We start from the raw sequence: 18623 nt of genomic DNA on the forward strand, positions 1-18623 counted from the left end.
TTAATTTTTGTTACATAATTTTACCATGGGTATATTATTTTGATCAAATAAATCCCAGCAATTTACAACCACCTCCCTGAGATAAAGTGTAATTACAAAAAATCCCTTTTTTTTTACAAAATTACATCCAGCCCCCTGTAGTTTGTAAATTTCTTACATCCACCCCTACCTACAAAAGGGTGTAAATGTAAGAAATCTACAAATTACAAGGGTTTGGATGTAATTATGTAACAATGAGGGATTTTTTGTAATTATTACGACTCGATTTCGTATAACAGATAGCGAAGAGCTCCCACGAGAATATGGATATGTATTAATATAAGTATTTAAGTTCTTCATGAACACAGTCAGTCAGACAGAAAGATAAGCTATTTTAGAAAGAAAACGAAACCAATGGTAAAACAAGAAACAGGAGACGGGACTCAAAAGCGCTAAACCTAAATCCACCGCAGTCGTCGATCGTCACCTCCACCAGCACGACCCAAACTCCTGAAGTTAACATCAGATAAACAGAATTCATTACAAAGGCACGACTGATATGTGATAAGTCGTATAACAGAATTTATACGAAGATGACTGAATTACTATATCGTGATCAATCGTTGTGTGATCAATTGTTAATTGTTATAACATATATGTTCTTTAAGAGGGGTGAATTTCAACGTTTACCATTTTTTCCGTAAACAATTTTTAACGAGGGGTGAACTGCAGCATGTTATGAACTAATCTAATTTCATATCTACATACCAACAACTCATCATGAGATAAGGCTAATTGCATGTAACTGAAGTGTATAACGGTAACATATACATATAAAACGGCAAGAAATTCATTCTTTAAATAACTTATACGACAAGAAACGGAAAGGAAACGGAAAGGTGTATACGTCACTCAACGTAGCTGAATGTTTTTTTAAAGAAAGTTGATTTCTACGACTCTGTTAAATTTAACACATAAAAACAAGCTTTTCAAGCAACATGTATACTGCAAATAATCGAAAGAAAGAGCATAAAGCCTCCAATGCAAACGGTTTTCAGCTCTCCCCTATAAAGTACGAAGCTAACATCACAGACGGTGCACAAGACAAAAACACAAGGGCATCTAAGTTCGACCATTAATGGAAGCAAAAAACGTATAATTAATCCAAACTGCATGGAGATGGGCGACGTATATTAGAAACGAGCAGTTTACTCCGCATATCGATTATGATTTCTCCTACAAAAAATGGACAAAGAATATGATATTGAGTGATTTAAAGATGGTGAATTAAAGTTGTGTTACTACTGCAAGGGTTTTACGTGATTACGTAGTTCATAACCAAAACCTAAAAGAATCGCATAAGATGAGAACAGTTGTACGTGACTCGTTGATAGGCGTATCGAGATTATTTACATCTCTATATAAACGGTATGAAATGTCAAAAACAGATTTACGGCATTAAACCAAGAATCAAAGCTCTCTCTCCTTTCAACTTTTGGAGATGCTAATATAGATGCCCTCAGACGACGATTACTTCATTCGTATCGATGAATTCGATTTTAAACAACAAGACAACTCCATATGCGCATTCATAAGTCATCATAATCCATGATCCACAACAACTCAGTATTCAAATCAAACTTAATTACACAAAAACCACCACCATCAAACACAAACAATACGAAACTCTCGAAACAACTCAGACGAAAACGAAACGACAAAAAACGCGTACCTAAAAAGAGAAGAGTCGAACCGAACCGAACATCACACGCGACAATCACTTCTTGTTTCTCCGGCCGCGCTTGGGGCCCCAACCTTCGAGTTTCGAAATAGGGCAGCCGCATCTCAGGCAGAAGAGAAGCACGGCGCGGCCGTTAGGCGGGGCCATCTTCCTCAACTCGGCACGCAGACACTCGTAATCAGGGTTCTCCTCACTCCCACCTTTCCACGGCAACTCGTTCACATCCCTCACCGACCTACTCCGGTCGCCGGAGCGGAGCAATTCCTCACCCTGGAGCTGCAAATCGAACTCCATCGACCTCTTCAGCCCCCTGCAGCCATTCCGCCCACACCGCCGCGACCTGTGCCCGCAGCAGATCTCGAAAGCGCCGACGAAGAGTAAAAACGAGACGGCGAATAGAAGGAAGAAGATTAACTGGGATTGGGGGTCGGAAGTAATGTGGTGGTAGAAATGGGAGACGATTGAGGAGAAAGGGGGGAGAATTAGGGTTAAGGACTGGAAGAGGTAGGAGAAATAGGAGGTGATTAGAAACGCGCCGGAGAAGAGAACGAGGACGAAGATTAGTAGGTCGAGGGTGGCGGAGGGAGATTGCCGGCAGAGGGAAGGGCAGTTTGGGGAATTTGATGGGTGGGGTAGAGAGGTGGGTTTTCTGAGGGAGGAGGAGGAGGAGGAAGGGGGCATGGTGATGGTGGAGGAGAGGAGGTGATGGCGCATGTTAGTGAAAAATGGGGGGGTGGGGGGAGGGGGCGGAGGGTGGGGTGGGGCGTGGGGGAGGTGCGCAAGTTAGCGGGGTGGTGGGAGTGGCGCACGTTATTATTGGTTCAGCCCATTTGCACTTGATTTGAACTTTGGTAAGTTGTACTTTTTCTTCTTATATTTGGTTCCTATCACTTTACCACATTTTATTTTCAATTGCATCGATAAATTGCAGGAGCTTGTATGTAATTTCTCAAAAAAAAAAAAAGAGTTTATTTATAATTACACTTTACTTCAGGGAAGTAGTTGTAATTTACCATATATATATATTTATTTATTTATTATTCACATTTTTGACTATTTTAAAAGGTATACAATAGAAATTTGAAATTTTAAGTATACCTTTTAAAATAATTTATACTAGCATGCAAATGCCATATTTCGAGTAGTACCATCAGGCAACATAATTGTTGCTATTCCGGTGTCACCTATTATCTCTACGGGATTTGATATGATTTTAATTTGTGTCTTGGACAATGTAACACTTGACAAATATATTTTGTTATTGAATATTGAGTGTGTAGTTGCACTATTGAGTAGGCAATAGTTGTTCATGTACACGTGATAAAAATTCAGCTCGACCTCGGGAATTTATCCTCTCTAAGGGAGATATGTACATGTGGGTTTACTCAAAACGTCTCAATCTTGGGAATCACATCATCCAAGAGAGATTATACATGGATATCCAAGAGAGATTATACATGGATGCACTCAAGATAACTCAATCTCGGGAATCACACATTTCGAGAGAGATTATATATGTGGGTACAAAATAACCCAAAAGCCCCTGCAGGAGATATACTTCCGGCACAAAAGGTTGAGATACAAGGAACGGATTACGTACACTTCAAGGTCCATAACGAAGTAGACGTACTCATATATCGCACCAAATTGGTTCCGGAGGTTAACCGCCGCTCGTTATTTCAATAGTTTAGTTCAAATGTATTTTTTTTGAGACTTTTTCATCAAAGTCGAAAAGTGTATATATATTTTTCGGTTCGAATAAACTTGAGCGTGCTTGCCTTTATGGGGAAGTAACCTTACAGATATAAAGTGTTGTTTTTTCTCACTATTTAATTTCTCTCTCTTTCTTGAAGAACGTAAGTAATGTCTGTGATTTTCAGTTTTAATATTGGTTAAAAATGAAGTCTCCACACCTATTTATTCTAGATCGCCGCTTCAATGGATTGTGAAGATTGATTCGATCGAAGCACTAGGAGTTGTTTACTAGAACACAATTCCTACAAAATATCTACAAATTAAAAGTTATAGAAAGTATCTAAGAATCTTTACTAAGTCTATTTACACTTGGCTAAATTAGCCTAACTCTATCGAGCTAGTCTTCCTCTTGCTTCATCTTTATAGCGGATTTGAATCAGGTCAATCAAACATGTTTTTAATTCTTCCTATACTAGCAACCAAACGAGGCTTACATTTTTGCCCTTACATAGTCAACAATTTATATTATATTTCTATTTTGTAACTTTTTTTTATTCACATCGTATGTTACTTTAATTCCATTTTGGACTCTTGAAATGTTATATTTTAGTATTTAACACTTTCGGAAACGAAAATTAGTAGTATTTTGCACCATCGAAACACAATAAATCGTTCAAAACGAACCCTAAATTGAATTTTTAATACTTTATGCCGGTAATTTTATTCTTTATTAGATTAAGCCATTCATTAGTGGTCTAATAAATAGTAAATACAATAATGGAAACATTAAACATAGTTCTCAAAACATAATTCTAAGCCCAATGAATATTTGGTTTTTGGGAAAGTAGTCTGATTTAATTTGTTTTGATAACCAACAAAAAAGCCCCACTTCTTCTCCCTATTTTTGTCTATTTTACAAATCATTCCAACAAATACAATGAAAATATCTACAAACTTAGAATATTTTTTTAAAATTCATTAAGAAAATAACATAAAATAGTAAATCCATAACAAATTAAATTGCAACAAAAATTATCATCAAGAAACCAAGCTTTCAACGTAGACAACAAAGTCCAGTCTATCCAAAAAATGCATGCATGCATGGGAAACCGTCACCTTTTCAATTATTTTTTTTCCTAATTAAGTGTACATGTACTAATTATGTTAAAATATTGTTAATCTTCCCTTAATTAGTTTATCCATTTACTATTTAATTAATTATGTGATGCTAAAATCTAGTAAGCCTTATAATACTAAGCCCAATGCAGAATATTTAATGTTTTGGGCCAGTTTCTATTAAAACCTCGGCCACATTAAAATTTATAAATAGGCCCAAAAAGAATAAAATATATTTCCACGTGTACCGATGTGGGACTAAGTAATAAATAAATAAAATGCTATTTACGGTTAGAAAATTGCTATTTGCTGTTTATAATAAAAACCCCCAAAACTTTCCAAAAAAATCCAAAAACCCCTCAAACTGCAAATAGCAAAAAAAAAAAAAAAAAATTCGAAAATTCGAAATCAAGCTTGAAGAAGGGTTGGACTTCGATTTTTTGATGTAATTTCGACTCTTTTATGTGTAATATGCATTGGGTAGGTCGATTACAGAACTAATTTCATGTTAAAAAACCCTACAAATTGATTTATAGGACTTTTTTTTTCGAAATTTTTTTTGAAACGTTCAAGATGGGCGCGTAAGATGTGTACGAACTACGTGTACCGATGTGGGACTAAGTAATAAATAAACACTCTGGCCTATGTATATCAATATCTCTCTTCTCATTCAAACTGACCACAAAAAAATATCATCAACAGTACCCACCCCCCACCCCACCCCCTACCCACCCCCCAAGTTTGCTGTCAACATTTGAACATATTGTTAGTTAAAAGGGGAATATTGTGATGGAGGTGTTTCAGTTAGTCACCATCATTGAGTTTGCAGATAACACCCCCCCACCCCCCCCCCCCCCCCCCCCCCCCCCATTTATTTTTTATTTTTGCAGTGCATTATTGTACTTTCTTGAAAATAATTATATATATATTTATCATAAATGTATATTAATTATAAATGATATGATATAAACTCCCACCATTCTTGGATATATTTTCTTTTTTAAATTTATTGACATTTAATTAAATGATCTTTTTATTATTTATTATATATGATGAGGGCATGCATGCAAATATGCAATATTATATCAATGGCAGAGACAGTAATTTGTTGTCCCAATATTGTCAACACAGTTGGTTTTGTTTTGTCCCTACATTTGTTGCTTGTGGACTAAATTTAAACTCAATTAAGGGCCACAGCTTGTCTGAAACCATACAGATTTTCTTTTTCTTTCTATATATACATATATGTATTAGCTGGATATGATCATAGTGTTAACAGTTTATTTGGTTTTTTTTTTCTTTCTTTCTTTTTAATGATTATAATAAAGAAGATCTTATCTTTGATTCTTTTGAAGCTTTAAGTTAAGATAAGATGTAGAAATGTGAAAAAAGAAAAACCCTTATCATGCCACTCTTTTTAGTGACAACACGGGACACATTTCTATCGCCAATCTAACAACGACGACGACGACTTAATCACGACGCTTATCGTTCTAAATTAGCGTTAAATCAAGATTTCAAGAATCTACTAGTTAGTATTAATTACAAATTGATATATGTGTGAACGATTTTTTTTTTCTTCGGTAAAATTGAATGTGTTATGTAATTAGAGTAGTATTGTTTCGTTTGAAACGGTAATAACTTAACAAAATCGGTAATTAAATTAAGGATGATTAATTAGTGGGAGATAGGTAGCTAGGGTTTGATGTATAAGTGATGATAAGAGATGGAGCCCTTGAGTGAGAGATAATGGAGAATTAAGATGAAACTCATTTCATCAGATTTTTGTTCACTTATAATTATGGGGTCTCTGGAAAGTTCAGAACCCTATGCACATATATATATATACACCCACATATATATATATATATATATACAAACAAATATGAATGTGGTAGGGTTTCCAACTTCTCTCTCTCTCTCTCTCTCTCTCTCTCTCTCTCTCTCTCTCTCCCTGATTTCTCTCTTTCTGGTCTCTCTCTCTCTCTCACACACAGACACACACACGGTTGGCGAATAATAATAATGTAAATGATGCATGAGAGTAATACTATTGAATGTGGGGAATAGATAAGGTTAGTGCACGTGATGTATATGGAATTTTAGGGCACAAAAAGACCCTACAATTATCATCTACTATCATATATATATATATATATATATATATATATATATATATATATATATATATATATATATATATATATATATATATATATATATATTTATAGGCAGATATTGAAATACTACTACTATAAATACTTGTGACAGTTTGTTGTAAGAAAATTCAATAAAATCTTCAAGTAGCTAGCCGGTTCTCTTACATTATATATACATACACATTAATTAATACTCTTATTACATATATATAATAAAAAAAATAAAAAAAAAAGAATGGGGAAGATGATGATGGGATTAAGCAAGTTGAAAAGAATGGGGAGACAAATGAGAGGAAAGCTCTGCATCATCAAAATTTGCATTACCATGCTTCTCTGCTGGGACGACAACGTCTATTCTTAATTTTAATTATCATTAATTATTAATAAGGTTTCTTTTTCTTTTTTTCTTTTTATAAGTAGCTAGCCCTACAAGAAAATATATAGCTCATATATTTGTAGCTAGTTTTTAGATGCTTGGCTTGGCTAGGCTAGGCTGGTATATGTACATTATATGTAGTTACATTATATATGTAATTTGTGACATATTTAGTGAAATTTAATAATATTAACATATGATATATAATGACACTTTTTTGGGATTTTTGTATGTATTGTCTCTTCTCTATGTATACCTTGCAAAATATTAATTGCAAAATCGAAAAGAAATTTAAACAAATGGAAAGGCGTATTTCGGACATAATATGCAACTCGAAAATTCGGGTACAATTAGTAGCAGAAGCAAATAAATGAGAAAGATGGTCTTTATTAAACACTAAAAGTGACCTTGAGATCATCATGAGTTGCTAATTAAGTTTAATTGTTTAATTAAGCTATTTAATTTGGTTTCTTGCTTCTAACTTAATTTAAAAATATAAAAATTCAAAAATATATTATTCATTAGTTATTACAAGCATTTTGTCACAGTTGATCATCATATCTTTTTTCTTATATTTTTCCAAGAAACAGATATACATATATATATATATATACATACATAGATGATGATGGAGTCGATTGGGGTGGCGGCGGAGAAGAGGCGGGGATGGGAGAAGTGTTGGAGGTATATTCAAGAGCAACGGACGCGTATTTACATTGTGTGGAGATGCTCTGTTACTCTTTTAACATGGAAAATGGATCAAGGCGGCGGCGATCAGCTTTCATGATTAATCATCTGATTATTATATATGACGATGATCACAAAATCAAGATTTTTTTTCTTTTTTCTTTTGAAACTGCAGAGAATTGTGGGCAATGAGAACTGGAGATATGTATTAATAATTTAATATGTAATTGTCTATTGATTAATTTTGATTAATGAGGAGATTATTTGTGTAGAGGAAAACTAATTATATATGTATACTCTCTCGAGTTTCTGAGATTGCAACTGTATTAATTATGTATGAATAATATTTATTTCTTCTCTATTGAAAAAATGTTCTAATATTTTCCATCTTTTTATTTTTTTATTATTTATTATGTTTATATTGAATCTGATACAGTGTTGCCCAATTAACTTTGGGCCAGGCCCAACTGCGGTCTCAATTAATGGAGGATCCACCAACTCGATTTTTTCTTTTTTTAATTTCTTTTACAAGATAATATTTAAAGATACATCATTGAAATCTAGAAAACTTTGAAAATTTTATTGTCAAAATTTGCATCGCCGGACGGCCGTCCGAGTTTTTAGGTCATTTTTCCGACAGTCGTTTGAAGTTATTTTGGTGCACTTCGGCAGGTTTTTCCGTTAATATACATTTTTGCTCCATTTTTTACTATTTTAGAGTTTGAATTTTGAAAAGTTTCATGAGGTAAGAGTTGAAGAGCTTTGAGATATCTTTCCATTGTTGTTGAAATCAGATGATTTGGAGTCCGGATGAGAGATATATGCTCGAAATTATGGACATTATCAAAGGTGTTGCGGGATTCCTTTTCAATTCGGTTTTATTTCCTTAATTGCATTTTTTTCATTTATTTTCGATCATTTTTCTTTCATGGACACCGAAGTCTCGATTTGCACCTATAAAATACAAAATCTATCGATTAAAGCACAATTATAATAAATTAATTAATCTAAACAAAAGTTCACTTAAAGTAAACGTATAGAGCGTAATTTCTACACGCAACATCAATGAATAACGATCCAGATCGAAACGACACGTATGCAGTTTAAAATCGAGTGTAGCATCAACTAGACACTAGACATTATTTATTGTACAATCTCAATATTCAATTTATCATTTATATCACTCTCTTTTTATTCAATCTATCATTTAATCACTCTCTCAACATCACTTTTACATTAATTATGCATATGATGAGGAAATTAAATCACACTTTAATTGTTTTCCTGCAACATTTGTATATATGTATCTATCTATGTAAGTATATATGCCTGATCAACAGTGACAGGTGGTGAGTGTGCATCTTCTTCTTCATCTTCACTTATGAGGAAACGTGCCAAAATCCTCGTACTTGGCCCCACCACCATCTTCTCCCATGCTTCCACTGCTTCGCCACCGCGGTTAAGAAATACTCCGGTGGCGTCCAGGCGGTGCATCCGCCGCCCCGCCAGCTTCTCCCTCAGCCTCCAAATCTTCCCCAGCTGGCGGCGGGTTAGTTTGCATGTATTTTCCTTTATTTCAACAATAGCCGCCTCCAGAAGATCAGCTCCGGCGGCTTCGCCGCCGACGAATGGCCCGTTCTTGAAAAACTCGTGCAGCTCCGGCACCCCGATGGCGCGTCTGATCCCGCGGCTGTAGTCGCCGCTGGGGTTGAAGAACTCCGCCGCCTCCTCCACCAGGCCGCCGGCCACCATCCGATCGACCCTCTCCGAGACGAATGAGTGCAATACCGGCGCCGACACGTCAACCCAGAGGAAGCAGCACTCGTACCTCGACCGGAAGCGGCGGTCGGCGACGGTGAGCGCCTCCACTAAGGAGTTCGACCCTCCGGCGATGATGGGCAGGCGGCCCCTCCCGGATATTTCCTCCGCCGCCATCGACGCACGGCGGACGAACTCCGCCGCCGTGAATGCCGCGTCGGGGTCGTCGACGATCCCGAGCAGGTGGTGGGGGACGCCGCGGCGGTCGGCGGCGGTGGACTTGTTCGTTGCCACGTCGAGGCCTTTGTAGACCTGCATTTTGTCTGAGTTGATAACCTCACCGTAGAAACGGGTGGCCAAGTCGACGGAGAGGCGGGATTTTCCGGTGCCGGTGGCGCCCATCACCACCACCACCTTCTCCTGGCGGCGGCGCTGCTGAGGAACGATCAGATTCCATGCAGAAAACGCCGCCATATTAATAAATATTTATTATATTATTTTAAATTTAATATATATATGTATATATAACAATAGATATATATATATTAATTTCTCTATACAGATCAAAATAAACACATATACATACTATATATTATTTTTTTTCTTACCAAAGAAAATAGTTACATAAATTATAACAGTGTTGGTCAAACCTATATTTTTATTAAATTAAATACATATACACACACATACCATATATTTAATAAAATTTATCATTTGCAAATTTACTTACCATAAAAATTGGATTATATTCAATAAATCTTATATATGGGCAACTCTAAAGAACTCTAATGGTATTTCTGTAATTATTTATTTTTAATATTTTTTCTCTACTAATTTCTAACTATAATTTTTAACAATTATCAATCTCCAATTTTTCATCAATATATCTAAAATCTTAAAAGATAAAGATAGAAATACGATTTTTTAAATCTTAATATATATATTTGATTATAAATCTTAATATGTAATATTTAAGAAAACCAATGTTATATAAAAAAATAAATAATACTACATTATTAAATTTTACTATATTAGTTTACGATATTTTCTTATTGTGTATTAAGTTGATTATTTTTTTCACTTTTGAAATAATATCGGGAAAAAATGCTAGTAATTATTAATGGTAATTGAAATAAATAAAATCTGCACCTAATTTACTTAGGATGAAACCTTCATCATGTTCACGATTTCAATTTTCAACTATTAAAATAAAAATAAAAACATATATACATATATTAATAATTAATGAATAAATAGCAATTGGAGTAAAGAATTATAATGGGCTAATATTTTCTAATTGGGCTCAGTCGAAAATAATGTTATTGGGTTCCTATTATTATTTGACTCACATTCAGCCCAAATGGTATAACAATTCAATTCATATTTATTTGTATAATTATATCATAATATAATAATATAATCATATATTATTCGATTTAATTTATCTGATGTTAATTTGGTTTGAAACATAACAGAAAAAAAATTCATATCATAGTTATTAATATTTTTTAAATATATTCGCCACTAGCAAAATTCTATTAATTTAGTAAAATATTAAAAATATCAAACTAAAAAGTAGTACTTTTTACCGAGTCGGAGACGGAATAAATTATTATTATGTATGAACAATTTTGCAAGTATATATATAGATTTATTTATTAATTGAAAAAAATATATTTATTTATTTAATTAAAGATTGCCACTGTCTTTAGTCCAAAAGAAATAAATAAAATAAAATTGACAGCCCAATAATTCAAAAAGAGAAATCGAAGTGCTGATTACTTATTTCTCTACTGAAAAAAAAAAATGGAATTCTTTTTTGAATTTCAATGGAAAAATCTGACATGAATCTCTCCGCACCATCTTCGCTCTCCGCGCCGTCGTCGCAGACGGCGTCTTCCGGCACCTCTTGGTTTTCCGGCATTGTTCGCGGCCGCTCCGCCTCCGCCAAGATGTCCACCAACTCCTCCTCCACCGCCGCCGCCGCCTCCGGCGGCGACGGCGCCGAAGGTGGCAGTGGACCCATTAACAAGAAGCATCAATTCCGTGGGGTGATGTTTAAGTATGGCCCGAAATCGATTCAGGTGAGGGAAAAGAAGACTTTTCAATTGTGAGTACACAGAGTTGAATTGCGTATTGAATTCAAGATCTGGCTTGTGTGTGTATTTTGATTTTTTACTTGGATTTATTTTTTGTTGTTCAAGTACTGAATCAGAGATCATGATTTTCAATTAGGGTTGGGTTGAGTTTTGAAATGGGGAGTAAATATTTGAAGAACAGAGATCAGCATTTTGTGATGGCATTGTTTTACTTAATTGATTATTTGTTAATCTTAGTATTCGCAACCGATCGAACTCCAATTTTTCAGTTAGTATTGTCGAAGAACCTGAATATTGAGTATTGATTTCTTTAACTTTCGTTTTAGATTGATAATCGGAACATGTTCTAGATATTCGGCCTACGTTTAGTGACGAGCTATGTCTTGTACATTGTACTTAAAAGACGATGAATAGAAAACGAAGAAGTATGATAGGTTTCGATGTTGCATTGAAGATTTGAAATCAAACTCGTACTATTTCTCAACGAAGATAAATCAGTTTCGACTTCATTTAATTTAATTTTATTTAATTATGAATTGATAGGTTTTAGCATATATATTTTTCAACGAAGAAATCCGTTTCTACTTCTTTAACACTTCAAATGATATGTATTACTATTTGATGTTTTTGAATATCACATGAATTTGTTGTAGTTATCGACTTGAGTTCTTTTCGTCGAACTTCGTAAACGATATAAGTTAGATTTTATCGTTTTTTTTTTGTCTTTTTTCTAAATTAATCTTCTGTTTGTTGTTCGTCTTGTCTTAATTCTTCCGGTACAGGTGGCATTTAAAACAGGTGATTACAGACAGCAAGTTATCTTCATCGGTGGGCTGACAGATGGATTTTTGGCAACCGAGTATGTCGTTAAACGCTCCAATTCAAATACTTGTGTATTAATTTCATTTTTTATTTTTTATTTCGTCATAACATAAATAACTACGAACTTCCGCAGATATTTAGAGCCGTTAGCAAATGCTTTAGAGAAAGAGCGTTGGTCACTAGTTCAATTTCTTTTCTCGTCTTCGTACAGTGGATATGGCCTCTCAAGCTTGAAACAAGTAAATTAAATAATTCTACGATAAATTTTTTTCATTACTTATTTAATTTGCTAAAATAAATAAATAATTATCACACTGTCTTACGAAGGATGCGATCGAGCTCGATCAATTGATAAGTTACTTAATAAACAAGGAAGAATCCGAAGGTGTGGTTTTACTTGGACACAGTACTGGCTGCCAGGTAATACTCGATTCTCTTTTCGGCTCAACTATTAAGAAATGATTTGATACATAGCTAATTTAATTTTAATTCAATGTAGGATATTGTGTATTACTTGCGTACAAATGCAGCTTGCTCGAGAGCCGTTCGTGCAGCTATTTTGCAGGTAATTTTCCATGCACGTTACACGATAAATTTCTCAAAGAATTCCATCACACAAATTACACACACACACACACACACACGCTTATATATATTTATAGATTTGAATTTATTATGATAATATTCAGGCTCCAGTGAGTGACCGTGAATTTAAAGCAACGCTAGCTGAAACTCCTTCGATGATTGATTTAGCTTCAAATATGATAAGTGAAAATCGAGGATCTGAATTGATGCCATTGGAAGCCAATCCAGATTCTCCGATTACTGCCTATAGGTGACAGGCTGATTATTTAATTACGACTTTTTTTTCCGGGCGTTTTATTTACGATACATTTGCTTCGAATATGTGATTTTTTATTTAGTTATAATTGTTTTGTGAATTATATGCAGATATCATTCGCTATGTGCATACAATGGCGATGATGACATGTTCAGTTCCGATTTTAGTGATGATCAGTTGAAACAGAAACTTGGACACATGTCGAATACACCTACCATGGTAATGTTTTCAAAAATAAATAAATTCCGTAATAACCAAAAAAAAACAATGTTTGATAGTTTATTAAATAACAGGTGATGTTTTCGATGGGTGATGAATACGTACCGGAATATGTGGACAAGAAAGCATTAGTTGAGAGGCAAGAAATTCGAACCTTCACATACACATTGTATATATATTTATTGTGTATATAATTATTGTATCTATTTATCGAATGGTGCATATGTTTGTGTTTGTAGATTGTGTAGGGCAATGGGAGGTGCGGAAAAAGCCGAAATCGAACATGGAAACCACTCTTTATCCAATAGAGTTGTTGAAGCTGTTGAAGCCATAATAGACTTCGTTAAGAGAGACGGGCCGAAAGGATGGGAGGATCCGTGGAGTTAACACGGTGCTCACTTGTACTCTATTATTTCTCTCCATTATTGGTTTATTCGACTTTCGTTTATCGGTTTTTCGGCATATTTAGATAGACGATTTTTTATTTTTTTTATCACCGTTTTTCGTTATCCAAGTGTTGTATTCATTCTTTCGTTTCGTGTATTTCAATCAAAAAGTTGCGAAAATTTAGTGTAGTGTTTTTATTTACATTGGTTAGACGGAGAATACTTCGGGAGGTGCTCGTAATTATACAATCAGTGAGGGGTTTTTTCGTAATTAAACCTTATATCGGGTCCTTGTAATTTGTGGCCACACATTGGTACATGTACCTCTCATCCTATCAACATTATGTAGCCAATATAAATGAAAACACGTGCCCTGTCTCTCCTTCACATGATTTTTGTCCTGCATTTCTAATTTAATAAATAATATCTTTCACAATTGAATATTTATTTTTTATTTTTTTCATTTTCACCATTATTAATTTTACTAATTAATTCTCTTTAATCAAAGTATTTGCCTAGTCATCAACATTCTAAAAACATATATTAATTTAAAATTAATATGCTCGTTTGAACTTCTAACTATTTTATCATTTCTCCCCAAATATATTTCTTGTTCATATATAAGTTATAATATAATAAATTTTATATCTAAATTTGAATCAATTAATATAATAAATTCATAATTGGGCCGGTAGGTATTAAACGCCACTCATCTTATTGGTCAAAAAGACGGACAACAGTTTTGACTTTTAGCCTTATTATAATATTTAGGATAAATTGCATTCACCTCTGGAGTAATGCAAAATACAAAAACACCCCTAATATTTGGTTAATTACAAATACGCTCTCAACTATGAATCTTCAAATATTGTTATCCATGCCCTGTCAAATTTAGTGGAATCTTCTAGATTATGTGGAACATTCTCAAGTTTGTACCTGTTTTACTATTCGAGCTCCACATTTTTCTAAAAGATGATAATAAGATGTGTCTTGACTTGTAAACATCAGATTGTGGTGCATCAAAAACTATTTTTTTGTACAAAACGAATTCAAACTAGATAACATTTCACGAAAACTAAAAAATTATGTCGAATTTGACGCCATAAGGATGGATACGTAAGAAGATTCATAGTTGAGGATGGTGGTTGTAGTTATAAAAATAAGAGGGGTAGTTTTGCAATTTGATCTTAAATTAAAAAAAAAAAAAAGAAAAAGACAATACTTTTGACTTTTAGCCTTATTATAATATTGAATTAATATACTAGTAATTTTTCTTGTATTGGGAGATTTGTTCCACCAATTTATCAATGATTGCATGAAAGTTGTCCTTTAAATTAATTTTCTTTTTTAATTACATTTTTTTTAGTTGTTTCTCTTAGTAAATATTCGATTCAAATAACTTAGACAGATCTGAATGTACGTTTGACATTGTTATAATAGTTATTATTATCCTCTCTATATATATATATATTATAATTATTCATTCAAACTAAAAAATTACATACATCAATAATAATGCATAGATGAATGATTATAAATACTTATAATTAATTAATATATCAAAGTGCGTCGAGAATGGGTCGAGTCACCAATCACCCTGTGATGAAAGTTCGAGAGTCGGTCGAACTATTATCGAACTCCGTACACTTGTACGTATGTTGAATATTAGTAATAATATAGTACTTAAACAATATTCGTTAAATGTTATTACTATATAAAGCATAGTAATAACAAAACACACAAAAAATAGAACTAGGGTTTCAATTTTCTTTTTATCCATGTTAATATGCATGCATATATATATATATATATATATATATATATATATATATATATATTTTTGATAATTCATGCATATATATATATAGTATCTTCAATGTTGGATTACTTTATGTAAAAAAACACACACAAAGGTAAAGCTTCCACTTTTATCCACGTGGCACCGTGTCCTGCAACAGCCATGCAAGAGTCAAAAGACCAAATTACCCTTCCCCAATCGTCGTGCTCGGCCACAATCCTATTCCCAATTGTCTGTCGGTGGTTTGCTGTAAACCTATGGTCAAATTAGTCTTTTCCTACATAAATTATTAATTAATATATATGTAATAGCATTATAATAATAATATAATATAGTATATCGAGTCCTCTTCCAACACTAATTCAGCTGCAACTGCTGTTTTTCCTATCATTAATAGTATAGAACTCCATGTTTTCAACTACAAACAACCCAACCTACAAGACTTATTAATATATCTATTTAGAGAGAGAAAGAGGAGAGAGAGAGAGAGAGATTTGTGGCCGGTGGATGAAGGAATTCTTGTGACAACTTGTGTTCTGTGCCAAACAGTAAGTTTTGTATACTAAAACTTTGTTTTATCTCTCCAAGAAAAACATAAACATTATTCAAATATCTTGCTGGGAATGTTGTTTTCTTAGAGAAAAATTCCCTTTTTTTCTCACTTTATTACAAAGAATATATTTTTTTAATTTTAATTTCTTGGATAATAATTAATCTATAAGCTGCAGCTCAGATGCCGGAGAAAGCAGCAAACTTTGCATGGTCAAACTCAAACCCCAGAGTTCATCAATGGTTCAAGATTCTTACAATAGCTGTGTTTCTTGGAATCTTGATTCTCTGTGGTAGTGATGGTTTGAGTTTCCACACAGATTTCCCTTTGTCTGAATTTACAATCTTGCCACAAGTACAACAACCCAGCTCTCAAGATTTGAACTTTGGCAACATTTCTGCTCAATTCCAGATCAAGAATTCAAACCACACCCACCAAAATTCATCCAAAACCCACCAAAATCCAAGCCCTAATTTTAGCCCTAACCCACTCAATTTGTCCAAAACCCCGAAAAAAGAAAATCCCAGGTTTAATCTTTCTTGGGTTTCACCTGAGTTGGAGGTAAACTATTCATCCAATCTTCTTACAAAGTGGCTAACTCCAGGTGGTGTTCCTTGTAAAGATTCAAGAACTGTTGATATAAAAATCCAATCTTTAAGTAGTGATGATAGTAACAGCACGATCGAATTATCCGCCGGTGAAGTTCACGAGTTTGTTTTTCAGGCAATAGATGGTTCAGGGGAGCCACATTGTCTAGGTGGGGATTATTTCGAAACCGATCTTTCCGGCGAAAATTGGAAATCGAGGCCTCCGATTAAAGACTTCGGAAACGGGACGTACGTGGTCTCTCTCCAAATCCACCCCGATTTTGTCGGAAATTACAATTTCACCATCATCCTATTGTACCGCCACTTTGAAGGCCTCAAATTTTCGCCTGCAAGATTCGTCTTCGATAAAGTCCTCCGTGTAATCCCGATCAAGTTCGTCAACTCAAGTTCTAACTCCCACTTGCCCGAAGTGGAACAATGCAAGAAGTTCGATTTCACTAAGGATGTTTGGTCCGGAAGATGGACACGTCACGCAAGAAACGAGAACTGCCGCATCAGCAACGACGGGCGATACAGATGTCAAAAACCGAGCTTTCCTTGTGTGCATCCATGGTGCAGTGGTCCATTAGGGTTACTAGAGAGTAACGGGTGGGTATATTCCACCCATTGCTCGTTCAAATTGTACTCGAGCGAAGAAGCGTGGAATTCTTTGAACAACCGTTGGATTTTTTGGTGGGGAGATTCAAATCATTGCGACACGATTCGAAACATCCTCCACTTCGTTTTGGACGTGCAGAGTATTCCTATAGTTCCGAGAATATTCGATATGAATATCACAAATCCCAAAAACCCATCTCAGAAAGTCCGGTTCACCAGCATTTTCAACGGGCATTCGAACCACACGGGAAATTATCAAGGCTTGGATTCCTTATCCGATCCAAACTACAGAGAGCTATTGAAGAGCTACTTTACGGACAACAATGTGGTACCCGATACTATGATTATGAACTCGGGTTTGCATGATGGGGTCCACTGGCCGAATATCCGACAGTTCATTAAAGGGGCGGATTTTGCAGTTTCCTTTTGGGGTGATGTAATGAAAGGGGTGAGGGAGAGGAGGGTTTCGCCCCCGGTGGTTATATACCGTACAACTGTGGCAACGGGTGGGTATGCTCGTTCGATGGCGTTTAATCCACAAAAGATGGAGGTTTTTAATGGGGTGTTGTTGGATAAGATGAGGGAGTATCGAGTTCTTGATCGAGTTGTGGATGATTTCGATATGACTTATCCATGGCATTACGATAATCGGTGTAATGACGGAGTCCACTATGGGCGGGCCCCTTTGAAGGCGAAGTGGAGGGATGGGCAAATCGGGCATCAATATTTCGTTGATCTTATGTTAGGTCATGTGTTGATTAACGCTATGAGCGCGTGATCGGATTCGAGGTAACGTGATTGGATCGAAATTTTTGAATGATTAGAAGATGGCAAATGTTTTTTTTTTTTTTTGAGAGATACTATATATAGTTAGGGGGTGATGGATGTATTATTTGACATGCATATATTGTATGCATTATTTTTTATTTATTTTTTGCAGCTTAATGCTGTAGTTTATATGGAGTTTTGGTTTTTGATTTTGTTTGAATCACATTTTACAGCAATATATAATCATATAAACTTTATTTTGATCTATTTTAATTTTCGAAAATACATGTATTGCAATATAATATAAACTTTATTATGTAAGTTTCTATGTTATAAATTGAATAACAATTTATGTTTTTTTTTTCTTCGAATTCTGCCGATTTCACCTAAAAATTCCATTTTTTTTTCAAAATTTTCAATTCCG

The 18623-nt window shown here is 34.5% G+C and overlaps 4 protein-coding genes and 1 pseudogene across 7 annotated transcripts in view; 2 read left to right on the top strand and 3 right to left on the bottom strand.

The window, feature by feature from the left end:
• Positions 1–18623, bottom strand: part of LOC105961525 (endo-1,3;1,4-beta-D-glucanase) — a 74238-nt gene that overhangs the window by 22968 nt on the left and 32647 nt on the right. The window lies entirely within an intron of this gene.
• On the bottom strand, positions 280–2566 carry LOC105962204 (uncharacterized protein At5g19025 pseudogene; annotated as a pseudogene). The gene is made up of 2 exons (XR_016029950.1): positions 1712–2566; positions 280–489 (listed from the first exon to the last, which is right to left on the bottom strand). The product of XR_016029950.1 is annotated as an uncharacterized protein At5g19025 pseudogene (transcript).
• Positions 9065–9985, bottom strand: LOC105962215 (adenylate isopentenyltransferase 5, chloroplastic). The gene has a single exon (XM_012986519.2). It carries the CDS (start codon positions 9983–9985, stop codon positions 9065–9067), a length of 921 nt encoding a protein of 306 aa, XP_012841973.2.
• On the top strand, positions 11178–14154 carry LOC105961611 (UPF0613 protein PB24D3.06c). The gene is made up of 9 exons (XM_012985846.2): positions 11178–11595; positions 12393–12469; positions 12566–12671; positions 12760–12852; positions 12932–12997; positions 13122–13267; positions 13384–13492; positions 13567–13631; positions 13732–14154. The coding sequence occupies exons 1-9, from the start codon at positions 11341–11343 to the stop codon at positions 13877–13879; spliced, it is 1065 nt and encodes a 354-aa protein (XP_012841300.2). The 5' UTR covers positions 11178–11340; the 3' UTR covers positions 13880–14154.
• Positions 15992–18408, top strand: LOC105961588 (uncharacterized). Of its 3 annotated transcripts, none has more exons than XM_012985834.2 (2): positions 15992–16224; positions 16410–18408. In XM_012985834.2, the coding sequence occupies exon 2, from the start codon at positions 16410–16412 to the stop codon at positions 18207–18209; it is 1800 nt and encodes a 599-aa protein (XP_012841288.2). In that variant the 5' UTR covers positions 15992–16224; the 3' UTR covers positions 18210–18408. The 3 variants fall into 3 exon arrangements, with proteins under 3 accessions (XP_012841288.2, XP_012841271.2, XP_012841284.2); XM_012985817.2 differs by having other exon boundaries at positions 16005–16224; positions 16405–18408; XM_012985830.2 differs by having other exon boundaries at positions 16063–16224; positions 16399–18408.

Source organism: Erythranthe guttata, chromosome 14 (assembly GCF_056151865.1).
Source record: "Erythranthe guttata isolate IM_541 chromosome 14, IM_541, whole genome shotgun sequence".
In the NCBI taxonomy this organism is placed as follows: Eukaryota; Viridiplantae; Streptophyta; class Magnoliopsida; order Lamiales; family Phrymaceae; genus Erythranthe; species Erythranthe guttata.

What these genes read in the sequence shown, in the direction of transcription:
- LOC105962215 (XM_012986519.2), bottom strand. Translation starts at nt 9,985, where the DNA reads ATGGCGGCGTTTTCTGCATGGAATCTGATCGTTCCTCAGCAGCGCCGC.
- LOC105961611 (XM_012985846.2), top strand. Translation starts at nt 11,341, where the DNA reads ATGGAAAAATCTGACATGAATCTCTCCGCACCATCTTCGCTCTCCGCG. An exon ending in GACACAGTACTGGCTGCCAG is followed by an intron (nt 12,853 to 12,931) that starts GTAATACTCGAT and finishes AATTCAATGTAG; the next exon opens with GATATTGTGTATTACTTGCG. An exon ending in TCTCCGATTACTGCCTATAG is followed by an intron (nt 13,268 to 13,383) that starts GTGACAGGCTGA and finishes AATTATATGCAG; the next exon opens with ATATCATTCGCTATGTGCAT.
- LOC105961588 (XM_012985834.2), top strand. Translation starts at nt 16,410, where the DNA reads ATGCCGGAGAAAGCAGCAAACTTTGCATGGTCAAACTCAAACCCCAGA.